General features: G+C 36.1%; 1 protein-coding gene and 1 pseudogene across 1 annotated transcript; both read left to right on the top strand.

The window, feature by feature from the left end:
- Window positions 1–598: 598 nt before the first annotated feature.
- On the top strand, window positions 599–11,718 carry LOC141836574 (26S proteasome regulatory subunit 6A homolog). Its single transcript, XM_074724081.1, has 10 exons — window positions 599–745; window positions 869–985; window positions 1,635–1,742; window positions 3,019–3,210; window positions 3,437–3,628; window positions 6,945–7,063; window positions 8,493–8,580; window positions 10,195–10,314; window positions 10,549–10,689; window positions 11,401–11,718. The coding sequence occupies exons 1-10, from the start codon at window positions 629–631 to the stop codon at window positions 11,476–11,478; spliced, it is 1,272 nt and encodes a 423-aa protein (XP_074580182.1). The 5' UTR covers window positions 599–628; the 3' UTR covers window positions 11,479–11,718.
- A 542-nt stretch (window positions 11,719–12,260) lies between these two features.
- LOC141835508 (deSI-like protein At4g17486) lies at window positions 12,261–13,213 on the top strand (annotated as a pseudogene).
- Window positions 13,214–16,236: the final 3,023 nt, after the last annotated feature.

Here is a 16,236-nt window from a genome sequence, read left to right as displayed (position 1 = left end):
CTTTGTTTTTTACATTATAAAAAATAAAAAAAAAATACATGTGCTTTAATCAATTTTGATTATTTTTTTATCTCTCTCCTCCTACGTATTACAATAAAAAAAACAAAATTTAAAAAATAATACATTGAAAAAAATACAAGTATTATGAAAAAAATAATAAATAAAATTAATTAAAAAATAAAATTTATATAAAATCAAAAAAATATAATAAACAAAATTGATAAACGCGCGTGGCAGATAACTTTTAGTGGCCATATTAGCTAAAAAGCCCCTTGTTTTTATTTTTTCTCATAAATCGTCTCTATTTTGTACAAATATATCCTTTGATATTTTTCTCAAAATTATTATAAATTTATATTAAAATTTAATACCTATCATTACTTCGTTAAAAATATTAACTTAAAATCTACAAAACATTCGTAATAAGTTGTAAAGTATTTTACAACTGTCCAATAAATTAAAATATTTAAAATAAAAAATAAATTTTATCCGATCGGATCAGGTCGGATCGAAATAAGCTTCTAACCCGATCCGATTCTCCATCACCCTTAAGTACAAGGATCCGTCAGCCAGTTTGCTTGCAAAAGAATCAACTCAGCGGTTTCAGGAAACCCTCTGCTCTCGACTCATGGCAACGGCGATGGTGGAGGACGCCGCGTTCGAGGACGACCAGATCTCTTCCATGACCACCGAAGACATCATCAGGGCCTCACGCCTCCTCGATAACGAGATCCGCATCCTCAAGGTCTCAAACCCTAACGCCCGATGAATCCTTCCTCCACTGCTTTTCCCTGCAATATAGGGTTTCTTTTTTGTTTCTCATTTTTTCGCCGTCTTTTTTTATGTCGTGTTTCGGTGTTGGTTGCAGGATGAGATGCAGAGGGCGAATCTGGAACTCGAGTCATTCAAGGAAAAAATCAAAGAGAACCAAGAGAAAATTAAGCTCAACAAGCAGCTGCCTTACCTCGTTGGAAACATCGTTGAGGTTAGCTTCCTTAGTATTATTTCTCTTGTATGGATTAATTTGTCTATTGATGTTCATCTTGACTCCATTAAAAAGTTTATAATCATGTGGTTACCTGAACCATGTACAAAGGTGTGCCACACAGTCCAGTTTATTTCTCTGACGTGTGTTTTTCTGTGATAAGCATGGCATTTTTTGTTGTTAGTGTATCCTTAACGAAATGTAATTGCTGCTCTATTTTGTTATTCTGAGTAAAAATTGTTTTTTTCCGCTTTTGTACTTCCCCTATATGATGCTTCTGCACATTAAGATCTTTTAGTCTAATTGCATGTGTCAGATACTCAGATTGGATTGAGCTAATAACATTATTTCTATCAGAAACCTTCATATCTATAGCTCTATTAACATTATTCTTCAAATATATATTCTAATTTGTCCATTGGGGTTAGACATATGGATGTGAAGCATGATGGATGGACGGGGAGCTAGGGAAAATAGGGAAAATATATATATATATTCTATCTTATATGAAAATCCTTTCAACAAATGAGCCATTATTCTATTTTTTTTCTTTGATTTTTGCTCTTTTCCTTTAGTTTAGCAGATGCAAATAAAAGGTAGATTAATTAATGCAAGTTGATGAGATTTCTAATCCTATATTCTTCTACAGATTTTGGAGATGAATCCAGAAGAAGAGGCAGAGGAAGATGGTGCAAATATTGATCTTGATTCTCAAAGAAAGGGAAAATGTGTTGTATTAAAAACCTCCACCCGACAAGTAAGATAGGACCTGTAACTTTTTTCTACTATTTTGTTCTTGTGCATGTGCACTATATGCCAATCGAGATTTTTCCCATGAGATTTGGCCAAGTGTATTGAAACTTATGAAAAGCTTCTGCTGGTTCTGAACTTTAACGAAATCTATATAATTGTAAAGTTTCAATCTTCTTTTTCTTCTTATTTTATATCCATGCTTCTTATGTCTCTCATCTATGGTCTATGCATAAACTTGTTACTGCTTTTTCTTTCTGCTATCATCAGTTTGTAGAAAGGAAATAATTGTGGTTATTATTTGGGCTTGGATTATACGGATTCAAGTTCGAGTTCAGTTGGTGAACCAAACTTGCCATGACCCATGGTTGTATCATTGTATGTATAAAGTACCTAATACCTATAAAATCAAATACGAACTTACATTCACAAATATAATTATACATGAGAACATTATAGTCATTCTTGTGTGTTCTGTCTATCCTCTAAAATTCTCTTATCCTTCTATTATACAGTGCTAGACAGGTAGAAATTTCAGAAGGTGTATATTAGATATATCCACACACACACAGTAGTCAGGAAATAAAGTTATAAGTTTGATTGGATGCTTCATTATTTCCTAAGTAGTCTGAACCATACAACATATATACCACTGTGAATTTATTCATTGCATGCTACTAACTGTTGTTCTCTTTCTTAAATGCTTTTTCTTTTTGAGTGGAATATGCTCCATGCTTAAATGCTTTTTCTTTTTGACAGTGTGGTTTTCGGCTTGGTCCAAAAACTGTTTCTTTGTCCTTCCCGAAGCTCCGAAATTTAATTCCAGTTTCATCAAGCTTCACTTAGTTGTAGCCAAGCTTACTGCTAGCTTAGTCTATTTACTATAATCATCTTTGGTTGTGACTGCTTGTTTCAGTTGTCAGGAAATTCATGCATCAGTTTAAATGTGTATTCGTCCTTCTTATTGACTTCATTCTTATGTCAAAAATCCTTTTTAGATAATTGATAACCTAGGGTATTTACCATTAATAACCAAGGCAACATAAAATATCATTTATAGCTAACAAGGAGAAGGAAGCAAACTGAAAGAGCTTTATAAGTTCAACTTTCCTATTAAGTGCAATCAGATGCATGAATAATAATGCAAAAAGAAGGTTCATTCTCCAAGGTCATGAATAATGCTATTGAATCTTTTATTATTTACTTGGAATTGACAGTTTTGTTATTTCTTTCAGCTGACAGAGAATGTTGCCTACTTATTCTTTTTGTTTATTTTCTTCCAGACTATTTTTCTCCCTGTTGTTGGGTTAGTTGATCCTGATAAGTTAAAGCCTGGTGATCTTGTTGGGGTCAATAAAGATAGTTACTTGATCTTGGACACTCTTCCTTCAGAATATGACTCACGAGTGAAGGCAATGGAAGTTGATGAAAAGCCAACGGAAGATTATAATGATATAGGTGGTCTTGAGAAACAGGTATCACAACTTTGTCTATGTCAATGCAAGTAACTAAGTTTCCGAATTCCAAATCCAGTCACGAGTTTGCTCTGTAGACCTTATAGATGTTGGTTCTTTTCCCACACTGATTCCTGAGTTATGTTCTGCTGGTCTAATATTAACCAAAAATATTAACAAAACAATTTGGTACTAATTGGGAAATTCTTGTCTGAATCAACTTGTTTATTTTTGAAAAAAAAATCAGATTCAAGAGCTTGTTGAAGCTATTGTTCTGCCAATGACACACAAAGACCGTTTCCAGAAATTAGGAATTCGCCCTCCTAAAGGAGTGCTTCTATATGGACCACCTGGAACTGGTAAGACATTGATGGCACGTGCTTGTGCTGCACAAACAAATGCAACTTTCTTGAAACTGGCAGGTCCTCAACTGGTTCAGGTAACATGTGGTTTCTTATTCATATTTCCTAAATTTTATTGATTTAATGCTATCTACAGCATGTTGGGTTTTTTGATGAAAATTACCTAAAAGGTTACATGAAAACAGTTTGCACTATTTGATATGGTATGTTGGTTCTTTTGATATACTTTACCTAAAAAAAAGTTTACATGAAAACAGTTTTACACTATCTGATCTACATCCAACTTGATAGGAAACATGTGAATGCTCTTTTAAATGAAAAAGGTGGCTTTTAAAACTCAAGAATTTGATTCAAATATTAGGTTAAATATAAATATTTATGCTTATAAGATGAGAAGAAATCACATATACTATTTGTACTCTTTTTTTCAGTAACTAGTTTGTTGTTGTTTGGTATTATTTCTTTTCCTAATTTTACATAACTGTTTACATTTGCAATATTGCAGTGTTGTTCTCAGCATTTCTCCAATCTTTTTTTCTCCTGCATTTGCTCTTACAGTAACTGAACCTTTTGGCATGCTAATATTTGTCTCCATCTGTATTTTTGAACTTTGGGACAAAGGTCTAACATATACTACCATCAAATTCATCTTAGCCTTTATAATAATGTGCAATAATGCAACAGCTATAAATATGATATGGTCAACTACGTTATTATGTCCATTTCGATTGTCTTGGAAGGATAGCAACCCATTTGGAATAAGAATAGGCCAGCTCCATGTGCCCTTCATTAGAGACACATAGATACCAAGTGTGATGACGCTGGTGATGTTGAAAGCGGTTGTTCGAGTGCTTGGCTGAGGTTTGGTAGCATTGGCTCATTGGGGGGAGGGGGAAGGGTGGGGGTTGTAGTTTTGACATTGTGGGTGTCAATGCCCTGATTGATGTTAGATACAATAGATATCTTTTTGAACCTACTTAGGTGTCGGATTCACTCGTTTATGGTTGAACAAGTCATACTTGTGAATTTCGATCCCTCAATGACCTCGAGCGCACTAGAAAGTGTCAACAAACAATGTAAAGGTTGACATTGTTGGGAATGCCTTCTCATCTATGGGTGTAGACTCTCATTTGATAGTTGTGTGGGCTCTTTAACCACTCACGGCTGACATTAATGAATGTAATGTTCCTGAAGTGTGACTATGCAAGTCAATTGCCTCCATAATGGGTCAATTCTAATTGGAGTTATATGCCTAAGACGATAACATTGACAAAAACCTATAGGTTTTTCTTGACACAATCCATGTGAGGCATTTAAGGATCACTGGCAATATCCAAGGGACACCATGAAAGTAATATCCCTCTTATAAGGAGTTGCAACAATAAAGCTAATAAGAAGTGTATAAGGTATATATCTTGGTTGACAATGAATGCATTTCATTTTAATCCTCTATGGACATTCTATTAGAGGAACCAAATATTAGCCTCCTTGGCTCTTCAATGCATTTCAATCCTCTACAACACCAACAACAATCACAACCAAGCCTTTATCCCACTAAGTGGATTCAACATTTTAATAGAGGAACCATATTTCGATAGCATACTTTTTGTGGTACTATTGTACAACCTAGGGACATTGTGTGAGGAAAAAGGAACTAGTATTTTGCCTGAAGACTATAATTAATGTTTTAAAGGATTGGAAGGGGGTCGGTGGGTGGGTTGGTACTCGCATGCTTAGCTTTTGGCATTGTGTCAAGTGGAAATCATGAATGTAAGAGGGCTTGATGTAGATACTTCATATCCTTAATGGGTGGATGGACATATATAGATTCTCATGTTGTTGGGGGCTTTGAAGGTCTCAGCAATGTAATCCAACATGACAAGAATTCACCTAATTATTGTTAATATAATACTTTAGGCCTTTATAGCAAAGGAGGGTTCTCTATCCTATCTACTATGACAATCGTGGTAGACCTGCATTCGTGGTGGATCTTGGGAGATGACAGTGGAATGGCTCCAAGGTGCACATGTAGCTTCATCAATGCCGCTTCAATAAGGTCATTTGAATTAAAAATAGAATGCTTAATCGATCTGATTGTATGAAGCAGGTTAGGGGCCTTATCCATGCAATATTTAGCTTGGGGTTATAATGAAGCCTCAGTAGTGGGAGGGAGCATTGCCAAAGATCTTGAAAGCTCTTGCACATGCCTTCGTCCAACAAACAAAAAGAGGGTGCTTTGCATCATCCTTCAGATGATCATTCGTGTAGTGAGGATAGATATTGAGAACTCTATAAGGGTCTATCCAGTAGCTGACAAGTTATTCCTTCATAATCAAGGTTTCAAAATGCATATGTAGTATACATTGTATATAAGGGGACATGCGGTCAATATTAAAATATTAAAAACATTTATATTCATAGTATTTATTACTTTCAAAATAACAGACATTTATAAGGGACAATCTAGTAATTAGAGAGATTTTGTTTCACATTTATAAGTTACAATCTACTCCCTAGAGAAATTTTGGGGTTTAAGTCAATTTGGTTCAATTTAAATTAATTTAAGTGAATCAGATAAGAGTTTTTTTATCTGTATAAGTAGACTTCAAATGTTATGAGCAGAATTTAAGTGGCTTATGTTGTTTAAATGGGAGACTTTTAAAAACCATTACCAAAATAGATAAATATTACATGATTTGGCCAAAATAACTCCATATTGTGCCCTTTTAGGCTTAGATAATTACTTGGCTTGATAGATTCCCCTCTTGTACATGTTGTCAAGATGCAACATGGGTACAAGTATGAAAAATGAGTTTGAGTAGTCAGACTCGTTTAAGAAAGGAAGAGCAAGTAATAGAAGACAAAAGAGGAAATAGAAGAAGTGGAGGAAAATTACCTACTACTGGGCTTTGTTAATGGATCACATCGTTTGGGGATGATACTCAGTTCGTCACATTCCCTCTTGTATTTGTTTTGACATGAAATAGGGTACGATTATAAAAATGAGTTTGAGTGGTTGGAATTGCTTTAGAAATAAAACAACGCACAAGGGAGGAAAAAGGAGGAGGCTTCAACTAGCATTATGGTGGCATGGAGGGAGAGGAATAAAGGGGATGTGGGCTTGCACACGATGACATTAAGACAAGAAGAGGAAGAGATGTTGGTTTTGATTTTGATTTTTATTTATTTATTTTAAAAAGGGGGTGGGGATGGGTGGTCTGAAAGTGGTTGTGCTTCTACTTTGATACATACCCATGTTGCATATGGAGCTCAACATAATTGTCAAGAAAGGTTTAATGTCTTATAGAATATAGGATTTTTATTTATATTCTTTTCCTTTTTGAACCATCAGCTTATTTGAGTTTCGGTTCAATCTTTAGCAACTTTATGCAGATGTTTATTGGTGATGGAGCAAAACTTGTTCGAGATGCTTTCCAGCTAGCAAAAGAGAAAGCTCCATGTATCATTTTTATTGATGAGATAGATGCTATAGGAACCAAACGTTTTGACAGGTACGGTACCTTTTTCCTTTTTCCGTTTTAGACTGCACTTATTGGGTTTAATGTTCAACAAAATATTTATTCTTCATAAAGCATGCTAATTTGAACAGAATGTAGAACATTTTTATACAATGGCATTTCTTTGAGTATGAGGTACCAAACCTATGAAGTAATTCATATCAACTTGTATGAATTAATTTAGAGAATGGCAAACTGACCAGCATAGGGGCACTACATTGTCATAATAGAACTTTCTCTGATGCACCTAAAGAGGTCCCCTTGCTAACAAGTTCATCTAAGTTAGATCTAGTAGCATGGGTCTCTACTAGGGTATTTTTTTTGTGACGAATTTAAGGTTTTAAATCTCAAGTCGTGCCTAGTGTTTTGGTCTTTGACTTGAACGATATTGATTTGGTGTCGTGCTAATGTTCCCATGTATGGTGCGGGTGGCAAATTGAAGGTGGGAGGAAAGAGATGATAAAGATAAAGATAAACAACTATATACTTAATTTCAATGTTTGCTTTCTATTTAGAATGCTACGATTTTGACATTGTCTTGTATGAAGATAAACTACAAAATAACAACAATATCTCAATTTTAGCATGCCAAGAGGTGTCAAAAGTTTGACATGAAATGATACTTGTCAACATGATTGACATGACATTGGAGATATAGTCTCGGTGCCTAGTAGTATTGAGTTTTGGTAATTTATTAGAACAATACGTTTTAACCGTTTTGCCTGATATGATACAAGATTTCAAATCATACTTTCAAGGATATTTCTAATACTATAAAGGAATCGTGCAGGTATGAGCATTTCCCCTAGCTAAAAGTGTTAGACATGTGTCAAAAACCTAGAAAAGATGAGGTGATTTGGGATCTGGTTTCCTTGAGCATAGGGAGCTAAAATTTAACTTTATTTGCCAAATAAGTGAGCTTTATTGACTTAGGATAGTTTATTTTACATGGATGCTCAATTATTTATACTATGTTTGTCAAAATTGATATTGGTACTGATTGGACAATTTTGAAAACATAAATATCAGTTGAATCAATTGTAGTGTTGGAATTGTTAACAATTGCAGTACTCTAGCAGTATATTTCTTATTAATTAGTATACTGCCAGGTATCTTTCCGTCCCACAATCACAACAAAACCCTCCTCACTCAACACAAATGACAAAACAGGTTTCCCCAGAACTTCACACCCAAAAAAGAAGTTGCTTTGTCTTCTTCCAAAGTCAAAATCTCCTTGTACTTTGTCTACTCCCCTAGATGGATCTACTTCCCCTTGTCATTGATTTCTCACATGCAATCTATCAGCACTGGCTAATAGTTCACTGGCAATGTAATTGCTTTATTATTATTATTTTTTTGTAGCAATAATTCATCAGATTATTTTTACATGAGACTGAAAAATTCTCCTTTTTAACATTTGCAGTGAAGTAAGTGGAGACAGGGAGGTTCAAAGAACTATGTTGGAATTATTAAATCAGCTTGATGGTTTTAGCAGTGATGAACGTATAAAGGTCATTATTATTTCTCAACTTAGCTTACGGAGGATTCAAGTTTACTACACCTGAGTGCATGTAACTTGATAATCTGATAATTTGAATTAGTTATCTTTAATCTCTAACACATTCAGCTTTCAACTCCATTCTTTTGTTTTATTCTATTATTCCATTAGTTTTCTACTCATATTCTTATAGACAAGATTATGCTTATCATAAGAAAAACACTCACATATACTTGTACAGTTCATGCTTTTGTTTGATCTGTGTCATTTGTTCCTGCATATACTAGCCATAGCACGAGGGTCCTTGTATGTGGACGTTCAAAAGATGGATGAAGAGTGAGGGGTAAGAGTAAATTATTCTGTTTACTTGATAGAAGGATGACAGACTTGATCCTTTCCTGCGTACTTTGGACGATATTAAAGATGATGGATATTTTGTGTAAAAGACTAAAATATCCTTGATAACTTTTGTTTTTTCCTATTATCTTCCTATGAAATCCAAAAGTTAGAGGAAGTATTGCAATTCTCACAATGCCCAAAAAGGACAAATCAATTTGAATCCTTTATGCTGCCTTCAGATCTTTAAGTGCACTGAAAGAATTTAAGCAACTCAAATTCTAGTCAAGAGCTTTTGATCTTGATCGCTAACTAGGCTGAACACCAATTAATCCATCAAAAAATATTATTGCATGCTGAATTAGGAAAGCATAACTAGTATAGCCTTTATTAAAGAAGGCTGCTGGAAAAACAACAAAGGCGATGGAATCAAAAAGGTGTTCTTCAGTCATGGCTAATGACAAAGTGGACAGAAGCAATGTCATAAACAATCTGAATCTTATGACAAACAATCTGAAATTGATTGCTCACAGAAACAATTTCATAAAACAGAATATAAGCAAAAACCTCATACTTAATGTTGGTCTGTCTGATAACAAAATTCATAGAAGTTTGATAAGACAACAAATATACATTTTTATAGATATTTGATAAGATTACCAAACACAGTGGAACTAGCACAGAACATGCAAATGCAAGCAGTACAATAGGAGCTCTCACAAACACTACTTGCTGCAATAACATTCTGTTAATGACTGTCAATGAGAGAACTATTGGATTCACTACTCACTGTGATAATATTCTGTTAACAATAGTCAATCTGTAAACCTCAGGAGCTACAAAAAACATCTTTTATCTTTGCATCATCATACGAACTATTGCAGTCACTGCTTGGCTATGATAACATTCTGTTAATTACAGTCAATTGCTAACCTTCTAGAGCTCCAAAAAACATCTTTTTCAATTGTTATGAAGACTTGTGACAATGAAATCTAAGCAAACTACTAATCTTAGCTTGAAATGCTTTGTTTGTGTTTGCTCCTCGCTACTTGGTACTGAAAAATATTTCCATGTTGCCTTCATCTCCTTGAAACTTATGGTTCTTAATTCTTCACTCTGGTATATGAGAATAATTGGAAGATGATTTTATTTTCATATTGTTGAGTTAGCTGGATAAGAGATACAGCATTGCATATTTTTGTTTTCTTAAATTTGGGAAAAGAAACAATGAGATACCCAATTTTTTACTTGTGGTTCTCTCCCTAATTGTGTGAACTTGTCTGTTTAATAGGTGATAGCTGCAACTAATCGTGCCGACATTCTTGATCCTGCTCTTATGCGTTCTGGACGTCTGGATCGTAAAATAGAGTTTCCTCATCCAACTGAAGAGGCAAGAGCTCGAATATTGCAGGTAACATGAAATACTTGTATATCAAGAAATTTCTCTTTTTCTCCTTTGAAAAAGCAGTCATCATCAGTACGGCTCCAGTCCGCGCAAGATCCCCACTAGAATCAGTTTTACAATCTTATTCTTGCATAGCATAGCCAAAAATGAGGGGGAAAAATCATGCTGCTTAAGCAAGGTTATCTCATCTGGTAATAACCTGAGATGGTTTATTCCCTGCTGACTATGTGTGAAATTTAGATCCATTCGAGGAAAATGAATGTGCACCCTGATGTGAACTTTGAAGAGCTGGCAAGATCAACAGATGATTTTAATGGAGCACAACTTAAAGCAGTTTGTGTTGAAGCTGGCATGCTCGCCTTGCGTCGTGATGCAACTGAGGTTCTCTTCTGTGCTTTCCTTATATCACCCTTAATTTCCATTGTTAACAACTTAATACTGGATTTTAATTCTTGCCCACTGTTTACAACTCTTCTAGTATAAACTTTTAGAGCACTGATAACTATATTCCATATACTGGTAAAAAAACAAGTTTGATACCTCCTGAAGTTTTCTCCTGCTTTAGTGTTCTTCAAGTTGTTTCAAAAAAAAAAATGATAAATCTCAGTGTCTCATTCAATCCCTGGGGGTGGCCTGCTTTAGTGTTCTTCAAGCTTGAATTGTTTCAGTTTGGTGTATAAAGTTGTCAAATGTTATCAAAATTTTGGCTTTGATGAGATTAAATTTCTATATAATTTTAGGGGCCAAATCTAAACATTCTGGATCCAAATTCATGTGCTTTTTATAATTTTAACAATTGAAACTTAAGGACCCATATTGTAACTTTTATTAATTCTCAAGGGATCAAACTGGTATTTCTCTATAATGAACCCATTGATGTTGTACAATAGATGCTGTTTTACTGTGTAATCCTTGACACTAGGAAATACTGTGCATGCCTTTATGATCTAGTTGGCACTGCATACATCTAGATTGCCTTGAACTGGGCCATCAGGCAATCACAAAGTGGTTGAATATTCACTTTCTTATTTGGCTCAGTATATGGTCAATGAACAAAGCTATGATAGTTAACTAATGCTAGTTTTGGCTCAGGTGACGCATGAAGATTTCAACGAAGGGATAATCCAAGTTCAAGCAAAGAAGAAATCTAGCTTAAATTATTACGCTTAGTGCACCTTCAAGGCTGTGGTAGCTCAAGCCCATCGTTCCGTTGTTTTAGATGCTATATTTATCAGGTCCTGTGCCTCATGACTGTGGAACTGGGGATCATGAGACATGAATTATCTGAAGTGGTCATGAAATCGCTAGTGTACTTTCTCTTCTGTTCAGTGTGCAGCATTCTACCTAACTTCGTAGCAATCTTTCTTTTGTTTTAGAACTCGGAGACCAAAAAAAACACATTTAATATAAGACACGTGTTATGCTATAAATGTTATTCAACATGAAACGTGATTGTCACATGTGATGTTATTGATGCATCCACCGATGGTCCTGATCGCGACAAGGACGGACATAGGATGCCAAATTATTTTAACATCTCCAGTGTCACCAGCTCCAAATTACTTCCAAGAAAACCTCAATCACAAGAAGCCAAATCTCTTTGTTTTCGTGCTGTTCAAGTTGAGAAAAAAAAGTGCGATTCAAGGGCCCTACATCTATCTATTCGGTGCTGGATCTTTCTGCGTTAATATTCATCATGATCGATTGTCATCCCTCGTCAAGACAAACGCTCGAGTGCAACATTCCTCAAGTCAGCCATCGTAACCTCCTACATGATCTCAATAACATTGCTTTCAACGTTATCCCTCAAAGTTATAAATAGAAGTGTATCCTTCTCTACTTCGCATATATTATTCTTCAATTTTGCCTCTGAAAGTGTTTCTTTCTCTAAACTCCGTTGGAAGAACATTTCGTGGATAGCCGTTGCCAAACCTCTTATGATTTACGTTATCATGCATTTAACAGCAGTATCTCCGCTCCACTCAAGTACTTGTAGGTCTTCGTCGCTCGAGGTTCTCATCGCCGTTCCCAATGCCGCGTGGTTACTTCTCGCCGCCTCTGTGATCGTCTTTCCTCCTTCCCACCTACTACGGAACATGTTCACCCGGAGGGCCTCGCGGGAGCGGCGGCCAGCGGCGTCGACGCCCGTCTTCCTCAACGTCTACGACCTCTCCCCCCTCAACGGCTACGCCTACTGGCTCGGCCTTGGAGTATATCACTCCGGCGTCCAAGGTGGGATCGAACCGTCGTCCCTTCTTCTCCTCTGTTCCTTCATCTCCGATTGATTGTCAGCGTGATAAGGGTCTTTGTTTTTGCGTAGTGCACGGGGTGGAGTACGCCTATGGGGCACACGAGCACGCCGCGACAGGGATCTTTGATGGGGAGCCGCGGCGTTGCCCGGGGATCTTTTCCGGAAGGCGATCCTCATCGGGCGCACCGATATGGGGCCGCGCGAGGTGCGGGCGCTCGTGGAGGACATGGCAGCAGAATACTCCGGCATCGCCTACAACCTAATCTCTAAGAATTGCAACCACTTCTGCGACGACGCCTGTTTCCGCCTCACCGGCAAACCCATCCCCAAGTGGGTCAACCGTCTAGCCAAAATAGGTACCGGACGTCGCCCCCTTACGCTTTCCCTTTCCCTTTCCCCTCCAAGAATGATTTTTCCGCACTAGGGTTCCTATGCAAGTGCGTGCTTCCCGCCAGAATGGCGGAGGTGCGGAAGCGCGGGGCGGGCAATGAGCATGGCATCCTGCACGCCGACATTTGGCGGCCGAGGAGCAACTCCGCCAGATTCCCTCCGGCGATCACCGCGACGCTCCGCCGCAACATCTGGCGAAGGAGGCTCAGGCGCTCCGCCTCTCTGTCCTCCGCCGTAGGTGAAAGTTCCTCGTCAGCCGCGTAAACACCGCCGGCGGCGATTTTTTCTTCTCCATCTTCGGAGAATCGCACCACCGTATATTAAAATCTCCGTTACGCCTTAACTGCAGCATCAAGCGGGGACGGCAGACGGCGGTTCTTAAAAACGATCGAGTTCAATTTGGGGTAGAAATTAGATCAATGAGATCTCTATTTCCCAACATCATCACTGATATAGACACAACAATTGATCTAACTTATGAAACATTTTATTCTACCAATCTTGGCAATGAAAGTTCAACATCATCCTCAGGGCATCCAAATTCCAAAGTAAAATTGAACTAGAACAACTTCTATGATCACCTAAAAATATAACTACAACAACTACTATCATCACCTAAAAATTGTACTAGAACAACTATTTACATCACCTATCTAATTGTTTCCTCAATTTCCTACTGAAAAATAGAGGAAATCCTGGACACAAACTAAGGTTAATCTTCACCTGATAAATTATTTCAGCAACCAAAGTCTTCTCCCAAGCAAGACCTCATATTTCTACTTCAACAGCTCTGGCATGTAGCAGATTCATGAACTACAGTATCTGTGTTCATCGATCTTCCAGAAAAGCTGGCTTCTTTAACAATGAACTCGGAAAGGGGAGCGAGCTCGGCGAGGGGGAGAAGAAGAACCCCGTTCCGGAGTAAAGACCACTAAAATCCAGAAACCCTAACTCGATTGGGACCGTTGCGCTAGGAGCCAAGGGCGGGACAGTCTGCGGGATCAACTCCTCGCCGCGCTTCAGGATCCTCACTTCCTCCATGTCGAGGAACCGCCGAGGCCTGGCAAGGCCCATCTCCTCGGGCTGCGAAACCTTAGGGTTGGCCTTCGACTTGGCTTGCGAAGGGGGCCGAGGAGGGGGCTTCCCGCCACGCTTCCTGGGAGGACTCGGCTGCTTCTTGCTCTTCTTCTTACAGTCAGGTCTCCCCGGCGGAGGAAGAGGCCGGCATGGGTGGTCTTGCTGACGCATCTGCTCGCGGAAGCAATTCTGAGATCGAAGCACGGCCACGTTCATCGGAAGTTGCCCTAACTCGCCTCGTCGCCGCTTCAATTGATTGTGCAAGTTCGACGACGCCGACAAGTGTTTATATAGTAAGGCGGTGGCGCATCAAGTTGGCGTGCTTCATGAATCGGACGGTGAACATCCGGGTCACGCGTTTGTCACGTGGGCGGCTGGCTCACCGACCCTCGCATGCTTCCGGGCCAAGTAACCAGAAAAAAGTACGGTTCGGGATTTAAAAATAATAATAAATAAATAAATATTGCATGCATTTATCACGAGACTACTTTTAATCTTTTAATTATAGTAAAAATATATAATTAAAGAAAGTATTTTTTTTATTGAATTGTTAAAATAATATTTCTTTTTAATTTGTTATTAAAGGCGGTTCACTTGCATCGAAGTGAGTCTTTCAAATAATATTTCCTAAGCTTAATATTTATTATTCTATAAATCCTTTAAATAATTTTTTATTCTAGCTTAAATGGCAATTGAAGTGAAAAATAGAATAATAAATATAATTATTTTAATAAAATAATTTGTTAAGTTAATAAAATAATTTATTAAAATAATTATTTTAATTAAATAATTTATTAAATTAATAAATATAATTCTTTGTTTTTATTTAAAAAAATTTATGTAATTAATAAATATAATTACTAAATAAATATTTTATTTTTTAAAATATAATTCTTTTATGTAATTCTTTGATTTTATTTTTTATTTAATTAATAAATATAATTCTTTGAATTATTTAAAATAATTTATATAAAATAATTTATTTTATATAATTCTTTATTTAAAATAAAATAATTTATTAAATTAATAAATATAATTTATTAATTTTATTTTTTTAAATTTTAAAATAAATAATCTTTTTTAAATTTATTAATATAATTAAAATTTATTGAATTAATTAACTCAGTTTCAATTAAATTTTATAATATATTTCAATTAACTCAGTTTCAAAATCAAAGAATAATTCTAGAAAAAATTTTGTTAACATCTGGAATCGTAAAAAATTTTAGACTGTCAAGATAATCACATACCTAGGTTATAATTAATTTGTTGATGTGATGGTGATACTGCATTATTTGGAAATCGATTATCACCTGAATCAAATAAGGTTATTGTTGATAACATTGGATAGATAACCAAGATTATCAATGATAACTCTCAATTAAATGCCCCTTAAAGAATTTTTCATATACATTTAGTTGTTTAATTGTTAGTTGAAACTAGAGGGGTTGAATAAAAGCTTTTGAAAATTTCTTTCTTTCTCGTCTGTAATGAGTTAGTAGGTAGACTCAAACTCAAAACAAGAATAAGAAAAGGAAAGATAAAATCACACAAGGATTTGTATAATTCAAAACCCCCTATGGCTACTTTGCCACCTATCATCCTTAAGGAGGATTACTTACTCCCAAAATCATCTCTATTTTTATCATTTTTGAAATTCTTTTATAGTAGAGAAATCTCTTACAAATTTATTCAAATACAATACCACAAGCAAATACACATAAAATAAAAAATACATTGCAAATGAAAACTTACAAGAATGGAACTCTTTTATTTTGCTTACTTGTCATTTGCTTTTCTAGGCTGAATGAAGGCTCTAAAACACACTTTAGAATTTTGGGAAAGTCTCTACTGAATTAACCATTATAAGCTTGACACGGGTCTGTTTGAATATAATTAAAATTTCACATTGAAAATATATAGAAAAGATCTTGGAATTATAAGATGAAAAATATCTCATTAGTACAAGACCTTTTGGGTAAAATTCAAAAAACAAAAATCATAAGGGCGTGGGTCCAAAGTAGACAATATCATACCGTTGTGAAGATATATATAGATTTCATCGTAGCTAATAGTGGTATCAGAGCGGGTCCATTGGGATCTGTACCAATAAGAGATTCATTGGGACCGTTAAGAAAGAGCTCTCAGTGGTGTTTGAGAGGTAGATTGTTGGAATACAATCAAAGTCCCACATTAGAAATATATGAAAA

Source organism: Curcuma longa, chromosome 10 (assembly GCF_044706935.1).
Source record: "Curcuma longa cultivar G26 ecotype Majalengka, Jawa Barat chromosome 10, ITB_CL_G26_1.1, whole genome shotgun sequence".
Lineage (NCBI taxonomy): Eukaryota > Viridiplantae > Streptophyta > Magnoliopsida > Zingiberales > Zingiberaceae > Curcuma > Curcuma longa.
Note: the sequence above shows the minus strand (reverse complement) of the source record. Positions and strands in the feature narration are given on the sequence as shown.

Bases quoted from the DNA above. Each gene is read 5' to 3' on its own strand.
- LOC141836574 (XM_074724081.1), top strand. From the start codon at position 629: ATGGCAACGGCGATGGTGGAGGACGCCGCGTTCGAGGACGACCAGATC. The intron at 7,064-8,492 runs GTACGGTACCTT...TAACATTTGCAG, and splicing joins GGAACCAAACGTTTTGACAG to TGAAGTAAGTGGAGACAGGG. The intron at 8,581-10,194 runs GTCATTATTATT...TCTGTTTAATAG, and splicing joins GCAGTGATGAACGTATAAAG to GTGATAGCTGCAACTAATCG.